Genomic DNA, 18,600 nt, shown 5'->3' on the forward strand with positions numbered 1-18,600 from the left:
CAAAGCAACACCCGGACTTTAAACTTAGACCAATTTCAATTGACTTAGACATATAGTTATGCAGTATGACGCCAAACATATGAGTTTTTCCTGCTCAGACCTTGACGAACTCCCGACGACTTGTCGACGTCAGCCGGCCCGGCTCCGGCGGGCGCAAGCCCTGAGCACTTTGACCTAGGACTGGCAGAATTAAGGTCGAATGGGGCACGAAGGTGTGGCGTACCGGTGGGAGGTGTTCAACAGGTGGTGTGACGAGTTCGCGGAGAAGCACCAGGGCCTGAAGCCGAAAGTGGATGATGTTCGAAGGTAAGGATCAGCAGCAGGACCAACGCGGGTCTGCGAGGCCCTTGCGCGCAGTCAGCGTGGGGGTTGCATAACTCGGGTGCTGCGCCGCGAGCCTCTTGGCTTTGACGCGACGAGCATTGGGCTGCAATTGCAACTAGCGCTCCTAAAGTGCAAGATAAGAGCAGTGGACTGGGCTGCGAAGCGGGCCGCAGCCGGAGTTGCGGCGTCGGCGACTGTTGTGCGCGGTCTCGCGGAGGCACCGGCGCTAAACTTCCTCAACGGGGCATTCTAGGTTCTATCGCGCGCACACTTAGGGCGCGAATTCTTGGAACGCCGCGGGGCGCGTTCGGTCCTTCCCGCGGGGAACACGTTTGACCCTTGACTCCCGCGTCTTGCCTTCTTCGGCGCGTCCGGAGTTCCTTTCATGATGCACATACGTGTGATGACTCACAGGTGGCACCGGGAGAACGCGGACAAGGTTTGGCCGGACAGTAACGAGCGGCCTTCCGTCTTTTCGGCCGTAAGCCACAACAAGGGACGAAGGTAAGCTTTTTGGATTGCAACTCAGCTTCATGCTCTCGGCGGCAGTCGCGAGGGAGCTGTGCCGCGCCCGAATGCCTAATATCAAGCACCAATGCGCCGCAGAGTGCGCGGGAGCAAGACCTGCGAGTACTATAAGAGGTACCGCGCGGGGAAAGCAGCCGAGCAGCAGGTAAGGCAGGGCATGTTGCGCGCAACACCGGAAATTGCGCGGGCCTGCACGTTCTCGTAGTGTGCAGACCGCTCGTCAGCTACAACGCTGCTGTTGATGTCGATCAGCACAGGCATTTGGGTTGATCTTGCGATGTCGCTTGTTTGGGGGAGCCGCGCTCTGACCGGTGGGCCCTTGTGCCGACGACCCACAGCTTGCCGCGCGCCTCCAGCCAGCAGCGCTGAGCGGGCGACGGATCTTGGCGGTGACCGCTGCAGCACGGAAGCTCAACTCGGATGGCAGCCGGGGTCCGGGCAAGCGCCACGCGCAGGACGATGATGGGTCTGAGGAGCACGCGGAGGGAAGCCACGAGCTGCCTGAGAAGCGCCGCCGCATGCAGCCTGGCCACCGCGGGCCGGGGCACGGAGGGTCCAGGGGTGGTGGCGCTCGAGGGCGGCGATCTTCATCTGAGGAGCTTTCAGAGGACCCCTCGTGGGCCTCGGGCGGCGAGTCCAGTGAGGACGAGGAGGACAGCGGCGGGGACGGGCTGGGCTCTGGCTCGATGCGGGCCAGCCGGCACCTGTTAGCTCAGCAGCAGCAACAGCAGGGCGTGCACATCACGGTTGTCCGGCGGGACGCGGACGGGCGGGCAACTCAGGCGCAGCCCGCCGCCCCGCCCATGCTCGCCGGCTTGCTACCTCTGCCCGGGGGTCCGCCGCTCTTCCAGCCGCCTGCCGGGTCTGTGCCGGGCAGCTCCGGCCGCTCTGTGGCCCGGCCCCGCGTCTCCAACGGCCACCAGCGGCGCGGCTCTGCGCACGGCGAGGCCGCCAGTGAGGATCCCCTGGCGTGTGACGAGGACGCCTCAGACGGCATTCGCCCGCAGTCACGTGCCGACAGCGGGTCGCAACAGCGTCGGCGCAGCATGCCGGTGGACGAGGATGAGCGCGAGGAGGAGGACGGCGGGCAGCTGCAGCAGGTTCGCTCAGGCGCGCGGCGGACAGCGCAGGACTGGGACTGGGGGCCTGACGGGCACCCGGGCATTGCGCCCTTAGAGTGCCGCGCGTCGCGCAGCGCCAGCGTATTGCAGCCCGCGCTGCCGCCGCCGCTGTCAGGCCACGCTGAGACGCCACTCGGCTCGCTGCCTGTGTACCTGGTTGCGGCGAGCAGCGGCGGCATCATGGCGGCCAGGCGCCGCATAGCGGACCAGAGGAAAAGGAAGGCTGCGGCAGCAGCAGCGGCAGCTGCAACAACCACTGCGGCGGCGGCCGCACCGGCGGCGGCCACGGCAGCGGTGCCCGCGGTGGTGGTGCCGCCGCGCCCCAGCGTCGCTGTGCCGGCCTCCGTTGGTGTATCCGTCGCGCCGGGCGCGCCGGGTGTTACCAAGGACCCGCTGGACCTGCTGGCGCAGGCGGCGTGCGAGGCGCTGGCAACGCCGGTGCCGCCACGTGCCGGCATGCCGGTGCTGCCGCAGGCTGAGCAACCCAAGGAGGGTGCTGCTACGACTGTTCCCCAGGAGGCTGTCGGCGATGCGATGGACTGCAAGGAGCAGGCGCAGCAGCCGCAGGCTGATGTGGCTGCCTGCGGCCCCGGCATCAGCGAGGGCTCGGCACACAGCGGCGGCGGCTTTGCGCCGCCCGGCTGCCGCGGCCAAAGTGTGCCGGAGGCGACGCCTAAGCTGCTGCCAATCAAGGAGGAGCGGGAGCAGGCGTGCGCCGCTGCCGACGATGCCCAGTCGAGCGGGCAGCATGCGGCGGCTGGGGCAGCAGGGAACAAGGTGGAAGGCAATGGGCTGCAGCCGGCTGTGTCGGAATGTGTCAGTGCCTCGACCCAGAACAGCGGCGGGCCACTCGCCTCGCAGGGCGGCCGCCCCACAGCGCAGGCTCCTGCTGCAGCAGAAGCCGCCATGCAGGCGCAGCAAGAACAGGCAATGGCTCAGCCGCAGGCCCAGAATGCCCCCGCATCACCCCATTCGTCTGCGGCGCTATTAGCGAAGGACGCAGTGGATTGGGCCACCACAGGCGACGGCGACACGGAGGCCACCGGCTGCACACACGCCGCCAAGCAAGACGCACTGCCGCTGCTGCCGGATGCCACCGCGACAACCTCGTCGGTCGCGACAGCGCCGTCCGCTGCGACCGTTGCGCTGCCGGCCCCGGCGGCAGCAGCAGCCGCGCACGGCCGGTGTCCCAGCGCGGGCACGACCAGCGACGCCACTGGAACCCTGCCTGCAGCGCTGGCCCCGTTGTTGACTCCGGACATGAGCATGAACTTCGCCTACATGGCGGCAGCAAACGCCGCTGCGGTCAACATGGCAACCATGGCAGCAGCGTTCCTGCGCGCGGCGCCACCACTGACACACCAGCAGATGCACCAGCAGCATTCACCGGGGCTACCGCTGCCGCTTCCCGTGTCTGCTACACCGGCGGCGCCAGCCATGCCCGGTGCCCCGCCGGCCGTCCCGCAGCCGTTGGGCTCGGCCGGCTCCGTCATGAGCAGTTTCCTGTTGCCACCGCCGCCGGTTGTTGGTTCGTTGCCACTGCCACCTGCACTGCCGGTGGCCGCTCCGCCGCTTCTCCAAACCAGCACGCTATCTATGCTGCCGCCGCCTCTGTGGCACGGCATGCCTACGGGCATGCCGCCAAGCATGGCTGCCGCTGCAGCCGTGGCTGCCGCGCCGCCGCTATTTCAGGAATCCCCAGCGACGGTGCTGGGCGCGCCCGCTGGGTGCAACCAGCTGCTACCGGTGATGCGGTTGTTCATGAGCTCCGCCGGCCATTCGGATACGCTCGCAGCAGCAGGGGCACAGCCTGCGCCCGGTACTGGCGCAACGCCGCCTGATGGCACGTCCGTGCCGCAGCTGCCGCCCGTGCCGCTACCGCTGCCGCCCGTGCCACCGCCGCCGTCAGCCCTACCCACCGCCTGCGCCATGCCCGGCTGCATGCAGCCACCTGCAATGGACATGGGCCTCGTCGGGGGCGGTGCCGCGGCTAACCAGCAGTCCGGCTTTCTGATGGCTGGTCGGCCCCTGCAGCCCTCGCGGTGAAGGAAATGGCCATGCGCGCTACGCGCTATAGGGGACGCTTGACGTGCAGTGCTTCTAAAAAGGTTGGAGCAGGCTGGCCAGTGAGCGTTACGGTATTGGCAGGCAGTTGACTAGCCTTTGTTCCATTTCCACGTTGCGAGCAACATTAATACGGATGTTTCGCAACCCCTTGTGCAACGGAGGAACCTGCTGCACCCACTGACCATGCACTGGAACTATTTTGCGAACACATGTTGAGACAGTAATTTTAGGACTCGGACACGCACGCAGGCTTTCTTGTGGTCGTTAACATTTTTTGTTGGTTGACGGCACGGGCCTGTGGGAACGGGGCAGTTGTAGAGCCGGTGCGATGGAGGGGAAACAGCGGCCAAGCGTAACCGTTGACAACGTGGGGAAGGATGGAACGTCTGATGGGTTATTGTATCGGTTGTGACGTGTGTGGATGGGATTTGTGTCTGTCTTTGCGCGTCCAAGCGTGTTGTGTATGAATTTGTGGACACCCGATGTTGGCAAGCCATGCCACCGGGTACGCGCCACGTAACCCCACGGACCATGACTACGAGCGGGTGGATTGCTCTCTTGACGGATTTCGCCGCGCAATCCTCATTTGCGGGCGACGAAGTAGGGGTGATACCAACTGCGCACAGAAGGTGCACCAGTTACGGCAGACCGCAAACAAAGTGTCTGCTCGGTGGCTTTTTTCGGTTGTTTTCATTCGGGGAAATGTCTCAATACCAGTTTTGGAGCCCGGGCACACCGCGCGCGTGCGCAGCTAGCCGCTGCAACGAGGTCATGTACGCGCGCAGTTCGGTCCTCGGTCTTGAGCAGTCGTTGTTTCCAAAAGCTGTATCGCCCCGCCCTGCCGGCGTGTAGCTACCGACGCCTAGTAATATGGGGGATGACTTGGACCAGGCTTGCACTGGGGGACACTGCGCGGATTACAAGCGCGTTGTGTCAAGAAGAATGGATGGACACTCGCTCGGACTGGTGCAGATGTACGGGGGAAGCGCCTTGCCCTCACTCGGACTGGTGTTGAGTCAGATGTAGTTATGACCTGACCGCTGAGCGTGCGGTGGCGATGCCAAGACGGTGTGAAGTTGCTGGGTGACGGAAGGGTCACGGCGCAGGCTGCGCGCAATGATGGCGTTATCTGCGTGGCCACTGCAGCTTGACACTTGCCATCAGGACAGTTACAGCCGACACTGGGCATTGCATGGAAGGATCTGTTGCTGAGTGCGTACGTGAGAGTGTCTGGCTGGGCCGGGCAAAAATTGCGAATCCCATGTTCCCCCACCAGGATGCACGTGTACGTATAGGCCGGTGTGTTAGGCGAGCGGGACCGGCAAGAGGACGGGGGGCGTGCATGTAAGCTAGCTGAGGGGAAGTGAGTGATTGAGTGGCTGAGAGGGCGAACACCAAATGGCGAAGCGCTGGGAATTGGTAGGCGATGCCACACATCCTGCGCCTGCCACCCTGTCGCAGCCACGAGTGGGCACGTAATTTTACCGGAGCCGGGTCGGCGTTGGCAAACGAATTACTTGCACGCCGCTGGGTGTCTCGGTCCCCGACACGTTTTTGGGCGGATTGTGGCGGGCTGACAGGGCTTGTCCTGGTACGTAACGTACCGAATGTAAACGAAGCTTCAGATGATGTAGCGACGGAGTCCCTGCAGCGCCACCGCCTTGCGGTTGAGATTCTGTGCCAGTTGAGCAACCATGGCTTTGTCACTGGCGCACAAATGACGCGGCTAAGTGGAAGTGTGCTGAACCAGAACAGTTTTAACCGCACGATATTGACGATGCTTGACATGTGTAAACTAAAAAAGGAGGCGAAGCACGAAGAAGGGATCATCCCGCTCGGTTTCTGTCAGCCAAGGCGTCTTTATTGCAGATTGGGCTCTTACACGTCACCGCGAAGCAGGCCACTTCATTAGCCCCTCAGAGGCTCAGACGATTTCGTGTTATCATGTTGTGGGCTCAGCCCATTTCCCGACTGCTTACAGCTGCCATCCCTTGTCCCGAATCGTCCCTGGCTCACGGGACTCTCTTGCTACAGCCACGACGAATCCTGCTGCAGGGCTAGCGCAAGCACCAACCAAGGCACTTGTGCCTGGGTATCCAGCCGTTTCCATCCCGACGGCTACTGTCCATCTCACTTCAACCCAAGCGTGCTAAGCTGCGCAAGCGCCGCTGCCGCCGCCGCCTCTTTGGCCCGCTTGCGGTTTGTCTGCGGCCCGCTGCTGAACTCGCCCAGCCCCGCTTGAGCCGGCAGCGTCACCACTGCCGTGGCGCCTGCGCTGCTGCCCCCGGCGGCCCCGGGCCCTGAGGTGTAGTTGTACTGCGGCTGCGGCCACCGCTTCCGGTCGCACAACTCTTTCAGCTCCTGTGGGGTGCACATGTTTGCGTAAAGTTTCCATGAATCATTATGCGATGACAGCACAAAGCATGAAAAGTAAACGATAAACGACAGTGTGTGTGCGAGAAAGCAACCAATTAACTTCACAAGCGCCGTACGTGTACGATGCAATGCAGCTGCCGACACAGCTTTAGTCAAAGGCACGCGCCCACGAAAGCCCAGCTCAGCGTCGTTACCTTCCGATGGGCCCCGTTCCAGAACTCACCATGACCACATTCTTCACCATTCCACCAGCCGCCTCGCCTGGACCTTGAGATCCTCCCGTGGCGGCGGCGCCGTCTTCGCGTGGACGCTTGGTGCCTGCAACACGTGATACGGTACACTCATTGCATTGCGCCAGTCGACATGCGCATCCGTTTGTTTAAGCATCTTCGGCAATAGCGCACAACCGGCATTCGGCGCGAGGCCTCAGCCTGCGCTAAGAAGAGAATCCCAGCGACATTTGATCAGACGACGTGCACGTGCCTGATGCGCGTCCTTCCTTGCGCGCTTCGCGAGCGTACATGGACTCACCTGGAGCCCTTGAGCCTCCTCCTGTGCCGCCTCCGGAGCCGCCGCCACCCCCATTCGCTCCGGAGCCCGAGCTGCGGAACTGGAGTGCCCGCAGCCCCACCGTGACCGAGCCCGCCAGGCCGCCAGCACCTCCCGCGCCGTCACCCGCCTGCGCACCACCACAGTCCAGCAGCAATGGGAATGGGCAAAGGCTCTCAGACTTGCAGAGCGGCAGGCAGGCTTGCAGAGCGGCAGGCAGGCTTGCAGAGCGGCAGGAACGGCCGACGTCAATGCCGTGCCGGTACAACAGGTTGAACGCATCATGGATGTATGAATAGCCTGGCGCCCCGCTAACGCTATCCAAACCTCGTCACGACGCAACGCGCCACACTAACCGTGGCGCACGCGTCCGTCTGGGGCGCATCCGCCGTGGCACCGCCGCCCGCGCCGCCGCCTCCTCCCCCAGCATCCCCGCCGCCTCCGCCCCCGGCTCCGCTGCCACTGCCGCCCAGGCCCAGTGAGGCAGTGAGGCGGGACAGGTCGGGCTCCGCCAACCCCAGCCCCACCCCCAGCCCCAGACCGTCCGCGGCCTCGCCGCCACGCAGCGCCGCCATGAGTCGCTCCAGCTCCGCCGCCTCCGCCACCAGCCGCTGCCGCTTTTTGTCCATCTCGCGAAGCAGCGCCTCCTGTGACACGGTACGGCAGCAGACCGGTACGTGGTGGTGCGGTCCACAGCGTAAGCAACACTCATGCTGCATACCGAACTGCCGATGCCAGGTTTCACCCGCGCACCGCGTCTTGCCCGCTCCCGCCCACCCCCCCCCCCGGGCCCTCGCAGCCACCCACCCGCTGCGAGTCCAGCTCTCTCCGGGCGCCTGCGCGCCGAGCCTGCTGGCTAGCCTCCCACGACTCGCCGCGCGCCTCCGACAGCAGCGGCGGCCAGCCCACCGGCACCACCCGCACGCTCTCGCCGCCGTCGGCCGGCAGCGCGCCCTCCAGCCACAACATGGCCGCCAGCGCCGCGGCCTGTGAAGAAACATGAATGAGAAGGTAAAGTACGTAAATAATTGCGTCTTCCAAACGTCAAAGCATGAACAAGGGGATTGTAAGGAATCTATTTGGATTCAGCAGCGTATCCATGCCGGTAAGCGCGGTTCAGCCGCAGCGGTGCTACAACCACGCGGCCTCCATACCACACCGCCAGCCCCCACACGCCGCTGGGCCACTCCGGCGCCAAACGGGATCACTGACTCGGGCAAGCGCGGCTCCCCTACACGGCTGCGAAATGGGCTCGCACCTGGCACGCCGCCTGCATGCCGCCCGGCACGTGCATGTCGGGTGTGATCTGCACGCCCAGGTGCGGCAGGATACATGACGCCGTCACCAGCGGCCGCCGCGCGCTCTTCTTCACCACCAGGCTGTAGCACGGCTCCGGCAGCTGGAGGAGGGCGGGGTCAGCAGGGCGCACAGGGGTTGCAGAACGTGGATGGTTGCATTGTGGGCTGTGGGTGCTGTACAGGTCAAAGCAACGTGCTGCAAGCGCAAGAGACAAGGACCGTATATGCCGCATGTACCGTTTCCTTTCACCGCCGCCTTCCCCGTCCCCTGCCCTGCCCTGCCCTGCCCCGTCACCGCACCTCGAATATGCGGCAGTACTCCGCGAGGTGCTCCTGAGGCCGCGGCCCGCACCAACCGCCGGCCTCCACCGCCGCTGCGCCGGCGTCGCTACCAGCAGAAGCACCAGCTCCCACCCCGGCATCTCTCAGCTCCGGCGCCGACGAGCTCACTCTTGCAACCCCTGCTTTCCCGTCGGCGCCATCTGCAGCGGCGCCGCTGCCTGCGTCGTGCCCCGCTTCCCGCGCGTGTGCGCCCCTACCGCCTGCCCCTTCTCCGTCGCCGTCCGTTGCCGCGGGTTCTGGCCTGTCTGCTAGGGCCAGGGCGCCGAGTAGCGGCCCTGGCGTGCTCTCGTCGTCTATCGGCTCCTGCTTCACCAGCCCACCACCCTGCGCTTCCGCATTCCTTGACCCCGCCACCTCTTGCGATGCTGCTGCTGCCACAGGTTGCTGCGGCCCGCTCGCTACCGCAGCTGCTGCCGCCGCATGGGCGTCAGCTGCTTTGCCGCCTGCCGGCGCCTCCTGCGCTGCCGCGCCCGGGGCAGACCTCTGCTGACTGGAAAGCGGCGCCGGCGTCGGCTGGGCGGTGGTGGCTAGGGGTGCGAGTGCGTCTTGGATGAGGCGGGTCAGGTGTGGGTCCAATTGCGCCATTCGCCATTCGGGGTGCCTGCGGGGCGCAGTTTTGACAACACTCACGTATTGGGCATGTTTGAGCTGATTCACACCCGCACGCCTCGAGATATTGTTACGCTGAGTACCTACGCCCTTCACCCTCCACTAACGGTCGCACAGTAAACAAGTAGTGTTGTGAGCACAGCAAGATCCCACCCCATCGTCACAACCACATGCGGCGCGCGGCCGATTTGCCATGCTCTCACTTGTCTAGTAGCGCCTTCAGCTTGGCGAGGAAGGGCGCAATCCCGGGCTCCAGAAGCAGCTGGCCGCCCAGCGCCTCCTCCTCCTCGGCCTCGTGCTCCTCGTCTTCCTCCTCGCCCCCGTCCTCCTCGTCCTCGTCCCCCGCATCTTGCTTGCCGGCGCCGCCACGCCCGGTGCCGCCCCGTGCCGCTGGCCCGCCCGCGTGCCCCTGCTGGTGGTGCCGCTTGCGCGAGCCACCACCGGCTCCGGCAGCACTGCCGCCGCTGCCGCGAAGGATGGCGTTTACGGGCGGCAGGATCGCATGCAGCGGGAACCAACGAGCGATGGCGCCCTCAGCCGGCGGCCTAGGCACAGTCAATTGAGGACGGACTCCCAGGGCCACGTATAGCCGCACCAGCGCCCCGGTGGCCGGGTACTCGACCTTTGGCGAGGCAAGAGAAGTGGTGGGTTGTCTGTATCGGAGCGGGACGGGGCTGACGCCGTGCCCAGCGAGGAGTCACGCTGACCGGCACACAGGTCAACTCACCTCGATCCAGTGCCCCCGGCTTATTTTATCGCCTATGTCTACTCCAATGAGGTGCTGCACGGCCGCAGCGGCCGCAACAACGTGCACATCGCTTTCATTTGTGAACCCGAAGGGGAACGCCCAGCCCTCCTGCTCGCTGCGGTGGTACAGAAGCACATCTGAAAGTCCAGGACTAAAGATTGCAGCTCCGAACTCTCGCGCGGCCATGTTTCACGGCGAGCCCATTCAGATGTCCCTCTAGAACGAGCCTCTAGAACAAGCCGGACACTACTATATATCCATGGCCGAATTACAGTTAGCAGTTTTGGAGTTTGGGACTTGGCCACTCGATCAGCAGTATGGCCCTGGCGTGGGGTTCACGCATGCGGGTGCATGCCGCAGTCTGCATCCCCAGGCCAGTGCGAGGTAAGAGTGCTCTGACCTTGGATTATATCCTAAGGGAGAGTAGTCCGTAGGGCCAATATCAGCGCCAAAGGGACTACCGCTGCGGAGTGGGCTTTGGCACGCTCCAGCCCCGTCCCCTAGCTGACACGCCTTGCCACACCTGGCAGTCTCACCGCCGGAGCGAAACCCTTACCCAAATTTTCCTCCTACTCCGTCAACCCCACACCCTAACACTCATGCTTGATTCCAGGATAGCCTCATGCTTACAGGTCTCCTCGACTACTCTTGCCTTGCATACCCCCGTCACGAGTCACGCAGAGGCACCCACGAACGTTGTCATGCGACTGTTCTGATAACGAAATTGTGGTCGAGGGAGACAGGACAAGCACAGGTCATCGCAACGCTGGATGGCCGCTTATTGACGGGCACAGTCATTATTCTGGCAACTCAATCGCAATAAATAACATAGTGACATTTTAGAAGCTTGGCTCCTTCTCATTCCGAGCTGAATCAACTTCAACTTCAAGCCCTCTTTGCGTGTGGAAGGCGTCGTCTCTCTGCGACTTCGCCCCAGCTGTAGCTTTTGAGACCATCGTAGAGTGCAACTGGGACCTCAGGAGAGCCTAACGCGCCCGAGGCTATGAGCGGTAAGTCCGAGCTGAGCTGGCTGAATGAGCACAACGTCCGCGCTTGGCGAGAGCCCAGCTTGTTGTTGCGTTCGGAGTTTCTGTATTGAGGCATCAAAGGTGCCTAGAGGTCGCGCGCCGGCCCGGCGAGTTAGCCTGCAGGACTCGGAACCACGGCCAGTGCCGCGGCCGGACCTATGCACGCCCGCCTGACGCCCGCCCATATGCCTTCCTCCTTGACAGGGGCCTCCCCTCCGCCCAAGCCTTGGGAGGCTGCAAAGGCGTCAGCCACTGCGACACAGGGCCCAGGCCCAAAGCCTTGGGAGCAGCCACAAGCCGCTGTTGCCGCAGCCAGCGCGGACGCCTCTGCTGTTGTCCCTCGTGCCCCTGCTCGACCCTGGGAGCGTGAAGGCGAGACTGCCAACGGCGTCACTTCCTCCAGTTCCCCATACGGCGCTTCCACCTACGCCGCCGGCGCATCACCATACTCTCGGCCCTACAGCACCACAAACGGCGTCGGATACGGCACCTCCAGTATGTACGGGACGTCAGGCAGCATGTATGGCACCGGTAGCATGTACGGCTCCAGCATGTACGGCCGGCCAGGCTACGGTGGCGTAGGTGGCGCATACGGCAGCAGCATGTACGGCAGCGGCGGCTATGGCAGCAGCATGTATGGCAGCGGTGGCTACGGCAGCGGCATGTACGGCGGCGGCAGCATGTATGGCGGCAGTGGCATGTACGGCTCAGGGGGCATGTACGGCGCCGGCGGCATGTACGGCGCCAGTGGCGGCATGTATGGTGCTGGCGCCGGCATGATGGGCGGCGGGCCCATGGACCCCAACAATCCGATGATGGGGCCGGGCGGGCCCATGGGCGGCCCGCCGCACCCGCCCAGCGCGTGGCAGCAATTCATGGGCGTCATCAACGGCGTCATGCACTTCTTCGGCCGGCTGTCCTTCCTGGTGGATGAGAACACACACGCCGTGCACTTCTTTATCAGTGCGCTGCTGCAGCTGCTGGACCGCGCTGGCTCGCTGTACGCGGAGATAGCGCGCTTCGTGCTGCGCCTGCTGTTCCGCAAACGCGCCTCCGTTATTGCAGCCAAGAAGGCGGCGGCAGCGGCTGCCGCCGCAGGTGGTGGAGCCGCCCCCGCGGTGGGTGCGGATGCCGCAGGCGCCATCGTGCCGCGTGGCGCGGCGGGCATGCCCGGTGCATCAGCGTCAGGCGCGGCGGATGCGGGGTTCAGTGCGGCTGCGGGCGCGGCGTTCGGCGGGGGTGGTACAGGAGCGACAACACCCGTTAACACGGTTGGCTCGTATCTGGGCGGCGCTCAGGCGTTTGGCTTCGGAGGCGGGCCATATGGTGGGTCATATGGCGGGCCAATGGGCGGCGGCCCCATGGGTTCGATGGGGATGGGCATGGGCATGGGGGCCGGCATGGGGATGGCGGGAATGCCGGCTGGCGCTGGGCAGTGGGACTCGCTCTGGCGGTAGGGGCACACTAGCTGAGGCAGGGAGACAGTACTAGGTAGATATCAACAGTGCTAGGCAGACAACAACTTGACTTCCGTCAACGTTCTGACTGGTGTCTACAATATGTCATCGGAGAAGTAGCTCGTGGAAACGGTTTGGCATGGACTCTGCGTCTAGACGGCTCGTACACTGTGTCTGGCGTGAGAAGTCTAGGGGGCAGTAGTTACGCGGCGCACTATATTGTGGTGGTATCATATCTCGCAAGTCGTAGGGATCTCTGCCTTGCAAGGGTGCCGTTGTCTTGCTGCTGCCGAATGAGACCAAGGCAGTAGCCCGAAGCACTGCATGGGCCAGCTCAAAACATGTGCTGCTTGTGCACGGAAGGAAGGTGAAGGTACATTTCAGGGCCTATCAGGGCGTGGGGCCCGAGACACCCAGCCTGTAGATTACAGCGCCCTCGCCACCGGACTATCGCTGACAGACCAGCTTAGCTCCGCGGGGAGCACCTCGGGGGCGGGGGGGGTCCGTACCTGCGTCCCCGTCCATCCCCGGCAGGCCAGCACTGTAGCTCTCACTGGTGTCCCAACACATCAGTGTGGTTTGTCTACGTCACGCGGTGTAAGAGGACCAGCGCTAAACAAACCCGCAGACAATCCATCTTCTCACATCACGGACTCACGGACATAGGCGTGGTTGGAAGTGGGAGCCGCTGATACCTCGATATTACGACCGAGGGCAGTTTCACTCTAGCTAAGTCCATGACCTGGCCAATGGCACTCTCATGCACCGTACACTCAGGCAACACTGCGCCTCTCTCCCAAAGAATCAACGCCACCGATACAAGCACAGAGGGTGCACACATGACACTACCTGGACCGCCAACAGCATTAGATGTGCCAACGCACCAGTACGGTATTAGCAATACTGTTCAAGCATACCAGCAAATGTATACATTTCACTACCTTAATCCCCGCGTCGACATACAGTCCACCAGTGGGAATGGCTCATACCGCAATCGCTGACGGCGTCAGGCTGTGCGGCATGTGGCTGGCAGGCCCCGCCGCTGCGGCAGACGGCGCTCGCACTGCGTTGCTGACGCGCACCACAGCGTCTCGCCACGCCCGTGCCAGCGACAGCAGCGAGTGGTGCGGCGAGTGGTCGTGGTGGTGATGGTGATGCGCCCCTTGCAGCGCCGTCTGCAATAGCAAATTGCACATACCGATTCGCATGTCATTGATAGCCGCAGGTGCCGTTAAAAGGGCACTTGCTACAATATATGGGCCTCTTCATACAGGTTGCGGTCTCGTGTTTTGCCAACCACACCTGGAAATGCAGCCGCGCTGCCCGGCCGTACGGGTGGCTGTATGCGGGGTCGCTGGAGGAGAAGGTGGGCACCGGCGGCGAGTGCGGGTAGTCCCACGGCACGCACAGGCGCAGCCGGCGCCACGGCGCACCACTGGCAGCGCCGGTGGCGCCTGCCGCCCCGCCCGCCGCTGCCGCATTTCCGTGATGTCCGTCCTCTGCATTCGCACAAGGGAAAACCAGTTAGGACAATCCCCATGCCACCCCTTGAGGATTACGCGGCGCGGCAGCGCAGCGTACGCAGACACATAGCCGGCGTACACAGCGTGACGAACTGCCGGTGCGGAAATGACTCTCACCGTCCATCGCAGACGCGCCGGCCGCGCCGCCGCCGCTCAGGTCCACAGCCGCGCACTCCACCAGCCAGGCATCCGGCTCCAGCCCGCTCACGGAGCACAGCTCCCCCTCCAGAAGCCGCAGCGACACGGCGCCCTTGAGCTCCTCCTCCGCCTCCGCACAGACGGTCTCTAGGGCGGCCCGTCGGCGCTTCAGCTCCGGCGTCGCCGCCTGCGCCGCTGCGTCCCCGTCGACGTCCGTGGTGCCGTCTTGCGCCTGCGGGAATAGCGACATACCGAAATATGAGGCACCAGAGCTAATCACTTGGTGGTAAAGAGAACGCCAAGCAGCAGCTAGATCGATATGAGCGCCAACCAGCAACTAGTTGCCTTGCGGGCGCACATGCCACGCACCGGTCGTTTGGCGCCCCGCCGCGCCGTGCCGGCCGCCGCCGCCAGGCTGATCGCCACCCGCGCAACGCCAAGCGCAGTCAGGCTGTTGCAGCTGGTGCCGCGGCTGCCTAGCGACTGCGTCCGCATGCCTTCCAAGCCCCCGGCTGTCGCCACCGACGCCTGCCCGTGCAGGGAGCTACCAGGCCCGTCGGGCGCGCGCGCGGCCTCGTATGACAGCCCCGCCACCCGGCACACCGAGACGGTTCGTGCGCATATCGCTGGCCTAGAGGACGGGCCGCCGGCTGGCGGGCCCGTGGTTGCTGCTGCCGCCGCAGCGGTCAGCTGCGCGCACGCCGCCGCCGGCAGGGAGGGCATGAGGGAGTCCCAGTCGAAGTTGAGCGCATCAGCGGCGCCGCGGGAGCTGTGTGCTCGCAGCGTGGCGGCCGGGAGCGGCTGCGCCAACAGGCCCAGCAGCCGCGTCACTTGGTCCACTGCGGGCGACGCGGACTGCAGGACATGGGGAGCGGGAATGGGTGATTCATTCACGTGCGGCGCGCGGGGAGGGACATTGGTGACGGCAATGTGTCGGCATCTGGGTATCGGGCCCTTTGTGAAATGACGTAGGTGAGGCAAAAAAAGCTAACGTCCGCCGTCATGCGCGAGTAACTCACATCTGATGAGCGCTCCAGCTTCGCGGGCACACCCGGCTTGGCACCCGTCTCAGCCTCTTGCTTAGGCTGGATGGCGGCAGCTGTGCCTGCCGCCGCCACGCCTGCGGTGGCGCCCCCGCCTTCGGCGGCCCCTGCACCCGCCTTGGACTGACCAGGCCGCGGAATCTTGATACTACGTCGCACCGCGCCCTGCACAGCCGCGGCCGCCACAATTGCGGCCCTGCTGGTGCCGCTGCTGCCAGCTGCTGGGGCGGATGCGCCCGCTGCGGCAACACCCGGCTCCTGCTTAATTGCCACGGGTGCAGCCGGTGCTGGCGGCGGCGGCGCAGTGGGTGGGGTGTTGGTGGCGCCGCCTTCGGCCAAGGACGGTGGTATCGGCTGCGCCGGGGCGGTTCCCGGGGCGCCAAGGGCACGCGCGCGGCCGCCAGCGCCGTCCAAGCTTGAGAGTACCGCTGAGAGGAGCTTCAGCGTGTTGCCTGCACGGGCAACATAACACAACCCAAGGCATAGACATGGCTTGACGCAGTGACGCGTTTTCCGGGCTGCAGCAGATGGCCGCTGCCACGATGCGCTTGCTCAAGTAGTTCCTGGAAATGCACGGCGTCAAAGAAGCCACCCCACCTGAGATGGGGTAGTTGGCGGCCTCCGCCGACCCCGGCTCCACCGTGCAGCGCTTGTAGGCCTCCAACAAAATGCGGCGGGAGCGGCTGGCTTTCATATCATCCGCCTTTGCATACTTCTCTATCTGCGCGCGCAGGACGTGTTGCCGCGTCTTCAGCTGCGCCACCTGCAAAGGCACGGGAATTGCAGCCGCCGCCATGTGGCTGTAGATGAGAACGACATAGAAGTGTCGGAAAGCAAGGTTGTTTGGCTGGGTGAGCTGCGGGACGAGCGACCAGCCCAATCCTACTAGAGTGGGCAGTGCACCAGCCAGCCTCCCTCAATCTGACGATAGGAGCGATGGCCAGACATCGCAGGCCCTCTTCCTGCACACGCCCACCCGGCCACATGTCCGCACCTACCAGCCGCCAGTACTCCTGCTCAAGAGCTGCCTGGTTGGCCGGCTCTTCCGCAGCCTGTGCCCCCGGCGCCGCGGGTGCAGCCGCCCCTGCCTGAGGCCCCAACGCGCCAGGCGCCGTGTATGCAGGCGCCGTTGGAACCGGCGAGGGCACCTGCATGGCCGCCGGCCGGCTAGCTTGCGCCGTCTGGGCGCCAGGCATTCCGGGCTTCCGTGCGTTCGCTGCTGCTGCGGCGGCGGCCAGGCCCACCGCGTCCCCGCCGGGCGGGGGCGGCGACGTGGCGCCTGAGGCCATGCGGGCCGCCGCCATCTGATGCTGTTGCTGCTGGACGGCCGCCGCCGCCACCGCCGCCGCCTGCTGCTGTTGTTGCTGCTGTTGCTGCATAACTTGCACGTACTGAGCCTGCGCCGCGTTCATGTGCTGCTGCTGCTGTTGCTGTTGCTGCTGCACCGCGGCTGCCGCCGTCGCTGCCATTGCTGCAGGGTCATGTGCGGGTGCCTGCCCCGGCATGCCGCCGTACCCGACCTGCTGCCCCGGCATGCCGCCTGCCATCCCCATGTTGGGCGCGTGCTGCCCCTGCAGCGCTCCAGGGTGCTGCCCCTGCATGGGGACCCCGGCTCCGGTCGGCATCCCCATGCCAGGCACCTGCTGCCCGGGCACCTGCATGCCCCCAGCGCCCATGCCGCCCCCGCCGTACACGGACTGAGCCTCCTGGCCCCCAGGTGCGCCCACTGCGCCGACTGCACTTCCAGGAAAGCCCGGCGGCGGCGCCAGTGCTCGCCCCGCCACTGGCACGGGCACGTTCGCCATGGGGTAGCCCTGCGCAGCGCGGGTATCAGGGCGACACAGACATGGTAAGCATGCAGCGTCCTGTGCTCTCAGACCGCCGAAAACGCACGCGGCTTCAAAGCACAAGCACGGCTAGACCCTGTTCCCATAACCTGCACCCACCTGCCCGGCCGCCGGCATGCCAGGCATCTTGCCAGCTAGGTGCAAGTGCGGGTGCTGCGGCATTACACCCACCGCTGTGGGGGCCTGCCCCGGCCGCGCCGCCGTCTGTGGCTGCTGCGGGTAGCCGCCCGGCTGCTGTTGTTGCGCCCCGTACGCCTGCTGCATCATGTGCTGCTGCGCTTGCTGTTGTTGCTGCTGCTTCATTCCTGCGCCCGCACCACCTGCGTGCCGGTAGTGCACACCGCATACACATGCCCACATACTCACCCTGCGTCTGAGTTTTGATGTGTCCATTAACGTATGCACACAAGTATGTTCCGGTCCGTCCTTGCCCACCGCTGCCAGAATCAAAAGTCATGTGCAGGCGACACACCCTGCACGTGCACCAACTGAAAGGGTACTTCACTTGCCTGCGTTTACAAACGTCCCAAGGAAGTCATTGAACAAAGCGCCGTCGTCATTCTGCTCCGGTGCAGGCTCCATAGGGGCCTGTACATCGTAAGTTGTCAAGTTGGTTACCCCCAGCCGTGCCGGTGGCCGTGCACCCGAACCGCAGCCGGTCGTCATGACCCAAGAAACAACTTAGGCGGCTTCTTTGCACAAGCATTTGCATGCTTCCTACCTGCTGTACTTGTGGCGGCTGCGGCTGCGAGATCATGTGCTGCGGCACCTGCATCATCTGGGGCGGCTGCTGGTTGACCATGGGCACTGGCTGCCGCTGCTGCATTTGCTGGTGCTGCTGCTGCTGCTGCTGCTGCGCCATGGCAGTGTGCGCATGCTGCTGAAGCATTTTAGAGATGCCGTCCCTGGACTTGTCTAGCTTTTTCCGCAGCGTAGCTTCATACACAGCCTGCAGGAGCAACACGGTATGATGGGTGAGGGGTATCCTACGTGGGTGTCCTATCTGGGCACAAACAACAGGTCCCTGCATGACAGCTATCGTAACTGTAGCCCCTTCAGCCATAACCGCAACCTATGGCGCCATTCAATGCATGGTCCATCCGCCGTAACGGTGCCCCGGGCGTATCCGCCAAAACCGTGTGGGGCTGGCCTGGAACCGGTGCGGGTACCCACCTGGTCTGTCGAGCAAGCCTTGAACGCCTCGTCCTCTGCCCGGTCCACAACCGCGGCCAGTTTGAGTGCAAACTTGCTGTTTCCAAAGCTTTGCATGAGCAGGTTTAGCCTGCGCGGGTCCGCAGGGTGTTACACAGCGCCCGATGAACATGGAGCGGTGGGGTTGAGACAACACCGCATACGCACCCGTATTGCCTCCATTCCTTTCGCTTCTCGTCGCTGATTACGCTCGCCATAGTGCCGGGCTAGCTGCAACGCGGGCCTCAGCGCGCGAGTTTCGCTTGCTCACAACAATGGGCCCGCCCCTATATCATTGTTTACCGTCAGTAAATACGCCAACACATTAGGTCGCCCTACGCTGAAGCTGTGGAACTGTGCCAAGTTCAGACTCGACTCGTGCGTGCCGCGAGTAGTTATAGCTCCTCAGCT

General features: G+C 64.3%; 4 protein-coding genes across 5 annotated transcripts; 2 read left to right on the forward strand and 2 right to left on the reverse strand.

Annotated features, from left to right (window-relative positions):
* The first annotated feature begins 49 nt into the window (after positions 1-49).
* On the forward strand, positions 50-5,846 carry CHLRE_13g574600v5 (uncharacterized protein). The gene is made up of 4 exons (XM_043069429.1): positions 50-306; positions 739-828; positions 931-997; positions 1,191-5,846. The coding sequence occupies exons 1-4, from the start codon at positions 200-202 to the stop codon at positions 4,017-4,019; spliced, it is 3,093 nt and encodes a 1,030-aa protein (XP_042917404.1). The 5' UTR covers positions 50-199; the 3' UTR covers positions 4,020-5,846.
* A 7-nt stretch (positions 5,847-5,853) lies between these two features.
* On the reverse strand, positions 5,854-10,649 carry CHLRE_13g574650v5 (uncharacterized protein). The gene is made up of 9 exons (XM_043069430.1): positions 9,942-10,649; positions 9,418-9,836; positions 8,564-9,206; positions 8,224-8,364; positions 7,773-7,952; positions 7,322-7,612; positions 6,948-7,095; positions 6,640-6,734; positions 5,854-6,401 (listed from the first exon to the last, which is right to left on the reverse strand). Exons 1-9 carry the CDS (start codon positions 10,146-10,148, stop codon positions 6,171-6,173), a joined length of 2,355 nt encoding a protein of 784 aa, XP_042917405.1. The 5' UTR covers positions 10,149-10,649; the 3' UTR covers positions 5,854-6,170.
* Positions 10,650-10,799: 150 nt separating this feature from the next.
* Positions 10,800-12,821, forward strand: CHLRE_13g574700v5 (uncharacterized protein). Its single transcript, XM_001693464.2, has 2 exons — positions 10,800-10,972; positions 11,195-12,821. Exons 1-2 carry the CDS (start codon positions 10,966-10,968, stop codon positions 12,445-12,447), a joined length of 1,260 nt encoding a protein of 419 aa, XP_001693516.2. The 5' UTR covers positions 10,800-10,965; the 3' UTR covers positions 12,448-12,821.
* Positions 12,822-12,823: 2 nt separating this feature from the next.
* On the reverse strand, positions 12,824-18,519 carry CHLRE_13g574750v5 (uncharacterized protein). Of its 2 annotated transcripts, none has more exons than XM_043069432.1 (12): positions 18,358-18,519; positions 18,172-18,280; positions 17,720-17,947; positions 17,508-17,586; positions 17,170-17,318; positions 16,150-16,965; positions 15,749-15,914; positions 15,128-15,603; positions 14,478-14,963; positions 14,088-14,340; positions 13,750-13,946; positions 12,824-13,622 (listed from the first exon to the last, which is right to left on the reverse strand). In XM_043069432.1, the coding sequence occupies exons 1-12, from the start codon at positions 18,405-18,407 to the stop codon at positions 13,431-13,433; spliced, it is 3,201 nt and encodes a 1,066-aa protein (XP_042917406.1). In that variant the 5' UTR covers positions 18,408-18,519; the 3' UTR covers positions 12,824-13,430. The 2 variants fall into 2 exon arrangements, with proteins under 2 accessions (XP_042917406.1, XP_042917407.1); XM_043069431.1 differs by having other exon boundaries at positions 17,098-17,318.
* Positions 18,520-18,600: the final 81 nt, after the last annotated feature.

Source organism: Chlamydomonas reinhardtii, chromosome 13, assembly GCF_000002595.2.
Source record: "Chlamydomonas reinhardtii strain CC-503 cw92 mt+ chromosome 13, whole genome shotgun sequence".
NCBI lineage: Eukaryota > Viridiplantae > Chlorophyta > Chlorophyceae > Chlamydomonadales > Chlamydomonadaceae > Chlamydomonas > Chlamydomonas reinhardtii.

Excerpts from the sequence above, each read along its gene's own strand:
- CHLRE_13g574600v5 (XM_043069429.1), top strand. The coding sequence starts at position 200 with ATGGGGCACGAAGGTGTGGCGTACCGGTGGGAGGTGTTCAACAGGTGG. Across the intron at positions 307-738 it reads AAAGTGGATGATGTTCGAAG|GTGGCACCGGGAGAACGCGG; the intron begins GTAAGGATCAGC and ends GATGACTCACAG. Across the intron at positions 998-1,190 it reads GGAAAGCAGCCGAGCAGCAG|CTTGCCGCGCGCCTCCAGCC; the intron begins GTAAGGCAGGGC and ends GACGACCCACAG.
- CHLRE_13g574750v5 (XM_043069431.1), bottom strand. The coding sequence starts at position 18,407 with ATGGCGAGCGTAATCAGCGACGAGAAGCGAAAGGAATGGAGGCAATAC. Across the intron at positions 18,281-18,357 it reads AAGGAATGGAGGCAATACGG|GCTAAACCTGCTCATGCAAA; the intron begins GTGCGTATGCGG and ends GGACCCGCGCAG. Across the intron at positions 16,966-17,097 it reads GCATGCCGGCGGCCGGGCAG|GGCTACCCCATGGCGAACGT; the intron begins GTGGGTGCAGGT and ends CGCGCTGCGCAG.
- CHLRE_13g574650v5 (XM_043069430.1), bottom strand. The coding sequence starts at position 10,148 with ATGGCCGCGCGAGAGTTCGGAGCTGCAATCTTTAGTCCTGGACTTTCA. Across the intron at positions 8,365-8,563 it reads AGTACTGCCGCATATTCGAG|CTGCCGGAGCCGTGCTACAG; the intron begins GTGCGGTGACGG and ends GCCCTCCTCCAG. Across the intron at positions 7,096-7,321 it reads AGACGGACGCGTGCGCCACG|GCGGGTGACGGCGCGGGAGG; the intron begins GTTAGTGTGGCG and ends GGTGGTGCGCAG.